The sequence below is a fragment of the Apis dorsata genome, unplaced genomic scaffold, assembly GCF_000469605.1.
Source record: "Apis dorsata unplaced genomic scaffold, Apis dorsata 1.3 scaffold_326, whole genome shotgun sequence".
Classification (NCBI taxonomy): domain Eukaryota; kingdom Metazoa; phylum Arthropoda; class Insecta; order Hymenoptera; family Apidae; genus Apis; species Apis dorsata.
The window spans coordinates 413,542-421,484 of NW_006263594.1; the positions used below are offsets into that span (position 1 = coordinate 413,542).

Consider the following 7,943-nt stretch of genomic DNA (forward strand, 5'->3'; position numbering starts at 1 on the left):
ATCAAGAATTTTGATATAATATTTTACAACGCATGACTTTTATAATATATAATTATTTATGTTGGTAATTTTTACAACGTATTATAATTCAAATACATATTCTGAAATTGAAATTTTAAAAATGACATTGAAAATTTAAAGAAATTTTAACTGTTATTTTAATAATTATATAAAATTGTTAATTAATTTGCATACTTTTAATATCATTTAACTACTATTTGAAATATAATAATTTTAATAAAATATAAAATATAAAAAATATAAAACTTTAATAAAATGATTTATATAGTCTTTTAAATTTCAGATAGAAAAAGAATAAAAAAACAGAAAAATATTTATTTTTAAGCAATTAAAATATGCAATTTGAAACTATTGAAATTTAAATATTTCCCTAAGATTGATATGATAAAAAAAATAATAAATAAAAAAGATTTAATAAAAAAATTATATATTATAAATTTTATCAAGATACATAAATTACATATTCTTTGTCTGAAATATTTTTTCTTTGTTGTTGAAATATGGTTTAAAAAATTTTAATCATTTAAAATATATATAAATAATAAATATAAACTTTCATTTGAATGTTTAGAATCACATAATCAGTTTTCAGATCAATTCACATTCGACATTTTTTAAACATAGATTTACTGTAGTGTTTAAACTAAATTGAATAAAAACATAACATAAAGTAAAATATGATAAATAATTAAAATACAAAAATATAGTAAGTAAAAAATTAATGGAATAAAATTTTAATAATTTTACAAGTTCCATTCTGCTAATAAAAATTTTTTTTTATAAAAATTCTAAAAGATTCTATATTCTTTTCTCTCTATTAAATAAATTTCAAAAATCTGCGGATTTTATATTTTATATATTTTATTTTATATATTTCTACCAAAAATTTCAAACTTTTTTAAAAAATAAAAATTTTTTTTTTTTAATTTTTGTCTAACTAATCAACATTTTATAAAAAAATCTTAAATTTTTCATTTAAAATTGAAGTTTAAAAATCTATTAAATATTTAATAAATTATATAATTTAGTGATATAAATAGAATTACTTATCTCGTTGTCATCCGAGTTCGCAGGCGCAAACAAACGTACCATGGAGGCGGAACGTTACAGTGTATATAAAAACCAGTTGAAGAGAAGTTTGAAATGAGTATGCCGTACAATTGCGTTAATAGAAGTTAATATATCTAAGTACTCAGAATAAATTATCATATGCAACCAATATAATGATCATTTAGTGACAAAAAACGACGAATATAAATAAATTTAATGAATATAAATAAAATAACTTTCTTAAATAAAGTGTGTGTTTATACGTGTATATAAGGTGTATCATTCGATTACAAGTAAAAGGTAAATTTTGAAAGATCATTCTTGTATCTTTATATATATATATGGAAAAGCTATCACAAATATGGATTTATGGATTTAAATTAAAATTGATCATTTATTTTATTATTTTTTAATTATTTTTTAATTATTTTATATTATATAAAAAGATATAAATAATGTTCAAATGAATATGTAATAGAAATATTTCTAAAAAACAATGAATCATATAAATCATAAATATGTTCTGTTTTTGAATAATATAGAATCTTTATTTTATTTTTTTTTTATATTTATTTATCTTTTTTTTTTTCCAAAAAATAAAATCATTTATTTAATTTTATTTTGATTAGCATAAAATATATATTTAAAAAAATAATTATATATCTAAATGTACGTTACATTAGTGAAAATTATAAAATATAGTGAAAATGTTTTTTTTAATCACAACAAATAAATAAATCATTTTCATATTTTTTTTTTTAATTCAAATGCTGATAATGATAATAATAATAATAAAATAACAATTAAATACTGAGGATTTTAAAAAATTAATATATTAAAATTTTTTATATATCTCTTTACAATTTTTAGAATTATTATCCTTTCTGCTAAGATAGAAAACAGAGATAAATCTTCGAGAAAAGACAAAACAACAATATGAACTACGTAAAAATTAATGTAGAACCATCAACAAAGATTTACAATAAGATTGATGGTAGGAATTTTACGAAAAAATATATACGCACCATTTGCACACAGAATATGTTTATAACATATAATACATATTTAATTGCACCAGTTTTGAAAAAATTTTGTTAATTAATTATTTTTAAAGTGATTGATTGATTTCCATTTTTTTTTACTTTTAAATTATGTATAAATACATACTAAGTACTTATATAGTTACATAAATATTACTTCGTTACTAATTCATAAATAACAATGGAAAAATATAATTTGATTTTATCTGTTTGATTTTATCTAATTATTTTGTCGTAATAATTAATATATCACATAATTAACCAATCAAAATATTTTTTCATTAACATTTCATAACAATTTTATACATAAAAAGTTTTAGGAATGACTACATACAAAAAAAAAAGTATCGTTTTGCTATAATTTTTTTTCAAATAGTTATAGTGCTGACATCTTTCAAAGAAACTAAAGAAATATTTTTCTATAATCTTCTTTATCGATTCAGTTTTATGTACAGTATATTACAAAAACACTAAATCAGAAAATTATATTTTATGGATAACAATATTTTATAACAATAAATATATCTTTTAAAGATACATTTCTTATTTTATTATCTTTCAGAAAATATTGTAAATATATAATCTAATTATGATGACTATTCTTACTTTTAAAGATGTCTTTTTGAAATAATATAATTTAAATTTAAAATTTCAAACATCATTTTGTATTTTTTATTTTAAGATAGTCACTATCTTTTGTTAAAATAGTTAATTGCTTTTACTATTTCAAATTTTTATGTTATTAAGCATGTTGATTGTTATAATAAATAAATTTTTAATTCTTTACAATATAATATGAAATCAAGTCAATCATTTGATAATCATCGTAAATAAATATTACTTTTATTTCTTATAATCATAATATTTATTAATTAAATTTCTTTTTGAGATGATACTTTCTAATAATATTCAATAAATACAATTTGAAAATATTAATTTTTTAGAAATATTGGTTGAAATTTAAATAAAAAACTTATGTATATTATGTGTTATGTATATTACAATAAAGAAAATAAATAAAATCATATAAGAATTTAAATTTAAATGAATTCAATTTACAATTCTTTTAGATATAAATTTTCTTCATAAAAAAAAAAAAAAAATAGAATCTTTTAAATTAAAATAAAAAAATTCAATCAAATTCAATTCAAAATAGCTTTTTTAGAAATAAATATAAATCATGATACAAAATAATGCAAAATTAATAAATTAAGTTACATCTGTCATGTAATTAATTTGTTTTTCAATAATTTATTTTATTGAACAAATATCATTTAGTACAATATTCTGTTGTTCGAGAGGAACCATAGTCAATGAAATCACATTCTAAGCTATGATAAAACTTCATATGTAATTAATCTTAAGTCTTTTAAAATTGTCTTTTTAATCATTTCACATGTGATTTTTCTTCTTTATTTTTAAAATTATAATAAATTAAATTTTTATTACATCTTAAATAATAAATATAATAATGTTATATTGATAGTTAGAAATATTAATTAAACGTTGATTCAATTACATTTAATTTAATCGAAATTTCCAAACCTAAACTCGATATGAATTTTAATTTTAATCCAATTATTATAGTGTAAATTAGTGAAATTAATGTATTTAGAAATCTATATAGAATTAAAATAATTATTTACATAAATATACATAATTATTTACATAAATTTACGTAAAAATGAAATAATTTTAATAAAATAATCTTTTATTGGAAAATATGATAGTAACACGAAAAAAAAAAAATAATAAATAATAATAAAATATTTTTGACGTTTCAAAACAATAATTATTATAATATATATTATATAATTATAATTATAATTATAATTGTTAATAATAATTGTTATATATAAGTTTAATATTATAATAATAATTATTTATATTTTTTTATTTTAGCAGAATCTAATGAAAAAATGATAATGGATTATGCAAGTGTAAGTATATTGATTCTTTATTTTATTTCATATTGTTAATGAAAATAAAAATAATGTTATCTTAATGTTATCTTAATGTTAAAATTTTTGAAATAATACAAAAAAATTAATATTTTTTATTATGCATTTAAAAAATTTTTTTACAGCTTGTTGAACGTACACGAAATGTATTTATTAATGGTAAAACAAGATCATTAAAATGGAAACAAACACAATTAAAACAATCACTACTTATGATACAAGAATGTAAACAAGAAATTATATCTGCTCTTGCTTCTGATTTACGCAAGGTTTATATATATAATAATTATATAAATTTACTTTATTTTTATATTTACAGATTTATATATTTTTCTTTCAGTCTAAATTTGAATCTGTTATTATGGAAATAAATATTGTTGAAGGAGAAATCAAACATTTGCTCATGTCTCTTAAGGAATGGTCAGCTGATGAAAAAGTATTTTTAATATTTTATAATTTTTTGTTAATTTTTATGTACTATTATATATATATTTGTATATTTATAAATATATTTATAAATTTAAATAGATGAATATAATATTTAATTGTTTATATCTTTAAGCCTCCAAAAGATATGGTTAACATAATGGACAGAGTTGAAATTAAGAAAGATCCATATGGTGTGGTTCTTATTATGGGACCATGGAATTATCCTTTCCAATTAATTATGGCTCCTTTAGCAGGTGCATTAGCTGCTGGAAATTGTATTATTGTTAAACCATCAGAAATATCCTCTGCTACAGCAAAACTTATTGCAGATATTATTCCAAAATATTTAGATCAAGTATGTGTTCCAAATAAATTTTACAAAAATTCATTCTAAAATAATTATAAAAAAAATATTACTCTTATCTTTTCATTCATATTTTAAAATAATATTATATATTCTAGGAATGTATTCATGTAATATTAGGAGGTATTTCTGAAACAACAGAATTACTTAAGCAAAGATTCGATTATATCTTTTATACGGGTTCATCTAGTGTTGGAAAAATCATTCATCAAGCAGCAAATAAATTTTTAACGCCGATAACATTAGAACTTGGTGGTAAAAGGTAAAAAATATAATAATCTACTAATCTTATTTTTTATATTTTATTTTCTATTTTCTTATTTTGTGATATAAACATTTACAATCCTGAAACAATTTATAGCCCTGTATATATAGATAATACAGTAGATATGGACATAACTGTGAAAAGAGTACTTTGGGGCAAATGTGTTAATGCTGGACAAACATGTATTGCACCTGATTATATACTTTGTTCTGAAGAAATTCAAAATAAATTTGTAACAAAGGCAAGAGAAATTCTAAAAGATTGGTATGGTAATAATCCAAAAGAAAGTCCAGATTTATCACGTATAATTAATGAACATCATTATCAGTAAGATAAATTTTTAGCTGTTGCTTTTTATAAATATTTTATAATTATTTTTTATATATTATATTATGGAATTAATTATAATGAAATATATATTATATTTTTATATAGGCGTCTCATCAAGTATTTAAATAATGGTAGAATAGTGATAGGTGGTGACTGTGATCCTAATGAAAAATATATCTCTCCAACTATTCTTGTTGATATCAAATCTACAGATCCTGTGATGCAAGATGAAATATTTGGTCCAATATTACCAATCATAAATGTGAATAATGCTTATGAAGCAATTAAATTTATAAATAATCGGTAAATTTTTTATGTATTTATTTTTTCATAAATATTTTAATAAAAATGCAAACAAATTTTTATAATCATAAACTTCAATTAATTATAAAATTATTTATAAAAGTTGTATGTATGTTAACAATTTTTGATAATATCAAATATTGATAAAATTTTACATTTATTTAAAAAATAACAAACAACAAGAATATATTAAACAATAAGCAATTTATTTTCACGTTTAGTGAATCCCCACTCGTAATATATATATTTTCCAAGGACAGGGGAGTTCAGGATTTAATAATAAATCAAACTCGTAGTGGAAGCGTAGGAGTAAATGATACAATAATGCAATATTGTGGTGAGTTGTGGCTATTAGAAAAATTTTTTTATTTTATAAGTATGGTACTATCAAATAAATAATATTACCTATTTAAACCTTTTAAATAATTATTTAATTTAACTAATTTTTGGAAAATATTAATTTTATTAACTTTTTTGAAACTAATTTAAAATGGTTTTTTATTGCATTTTTAAATTTTATATACTGTTATTATATTGTATATTAATTGAAAATTAAAAATTTTATATTATAAATTTATTAATATTAATTATATTATTAAATTTTTTGATGTGTTGGTGATGGGTGAAAATTATAGTAATCTAGAATATTTACAATGCATAAATAATTACATACAACTTGATAAAAAACTTTATAAAAATACAAATCTCTCTCTTTTTCTCTCTTTTTATTTATATAAATTTAAATTATAAATAAGATTCACGAATTTGCTTGCATAAGGAAAATTTTTAAATTATCATATTATGTCAAATATATTCTAATAGTTTTTATTTAAAGTCTTTATAATAATTGTTATGTAATATTTTTAATTTTTTTTAATTATTCTTATTTGGTTATGAAAATAAAAATTTTTTTAAATAAAAATATTACTTAAAATTATTATAACTTATAACAATTAATTTGCTATTTATAATTCTTTATAATTCTTTATTATTTTTGTATTGATCATTTTTGTAATATCAGTAATTCAAATAGGCTAATTCTCCTGTTCATGTTAAGTTAGCATATTATTTTAAATAATAATTGCTTAATATTCATGCAGGGAGAAGCCATTAGCATTATACATATTTAGCACTGATGAAAATACTATATCAATATTTCTCAACAATACAAGTAGTGGTAATGCTTGTGTTAATGATGTAATAATGCATGCAACAGGTATTGGATTTTTTGTGTTATCTTATTAACATTGATAAAATTTACTAATGATATATGTATATAGTATTAGGTCCTGGTGATTTAGCAAGATTGTAAAATTAATAAAACGGGAAATTATAGATGTTTCGATTGAAATAAATAATTATATATATATTATATGATGTACATATATAAAGATGCAAAATCAAATATCATTTAATACTGTCAAATATAGTAAAAAATATGCAGAGAATACAATATAAAAAAAATTGAAATTCTTTAAAATATTTAAAATATTTTATATTATTTATAGAATAATTAAAATATTAAATTTAATTTGATAAAAAAATAGATGAAAATTATTATTGGTAAATGAAATAAATTAAAATTAAAAATTAGTTAATAAAATTCTTTTAATTAAAAATTCTACTTCTTATGATTATAAATTATACAATTTTAACATGTCATTTCAATATTAAAAATGTCATTACTAAATAAAATAATTTAATTATATCATCAGAACCTATTAGATATATATTAAACAAGAATTTTGTTACTATATATATAATATATGTATAGTAACAAAATTCTTGTATTCTTTATATGTTTAAGCTTAATATATTTTTGTATATATTGATGTATAAGTACACTTAATATATTATATTTTGAAATTTTAATTGTGTTTATAGCAAAGCATAAAATAAGATTAATTTACATAATCTTATTTTATAAAGCATAAGATAAGAAAAATAAAACATTTAATTTTGTCTAGCAAAATTATACTTACTGTTTATAGATATAAATCGAAATATACATTATTTTGCATATTATAAATTGTATTTTGTTTATGCAAAGTTAAACAAAAGCATATATTAGCTAGAAATTTAATTAGCAAATCACAAAAATTATTTTACAAAAAATTGTTTTTTCTGAAAAATTTTATAATTTAAATAATTATATATATAATTTTATTATATATATAATA

General features: G+C 17.9%; 1 protein-coding gene across 8 annotated transcripts in view; it reads left to right on the forward strand.

Moving 5' to 3' along the window:
• Nucleotides 1-7,943, forward strand: part of LOC102674173 (aldehyde dehydrogenase family 3 member B1) — a 13,079-nt gene that overhangs the window by 3,021 nt on the left and 2,115 nt on the right. For 3 of the 8 annotated variants that reach the window (XM_031511498.1, XM_031511495.1, XM_031511500.1), the window contains exons 3-10: nucleotides 4,014-4,051; nucleotides 4,198-4,341; nucleotides 4,413-4,508; nucleotides 4,635-4,856; nucleotides 4,964-5,127; nucleotides 5,227-5,457; nucleotides 5,566-5,763; nucleotides 5,985-6,100. In XM_031511498.1, the coding sequence (XP_031367358.1) occupies nucleotides 4,014-4,051; nucleotides 4,198-4,341; nucleotides 4,413-4,508; nucleotides 4,635-4,856; nucleotides 4,964-5,127; nucleotides 5,227-5,457; nucleotides 5,566-5,763; nucleotides 5,985-6,100 (1,209 nt within the window). Of the gene's footprint in view, nucleotides 1-1,116; nucleotides 1,372-1,982; nucleotides 2,066-4,013; nucleotides 4,052-4,197; nucleotides 4,342-4,412; nucleotides 4,509-4,634; nucleotides 4,857-4,963; nucleotides 5,128-5,226; nucleotides 5,458-5,565; nucleotides 5,764-5,984; nucleotides 6,101-6,863; nucleotides 6,980-7,943 lie in introns of those variants that run through there. The other 5 variants (XM_031511499.1, XM_031511497.1, XR_004150796.1 and 2 more) reach the window with 4 other exon arrangements.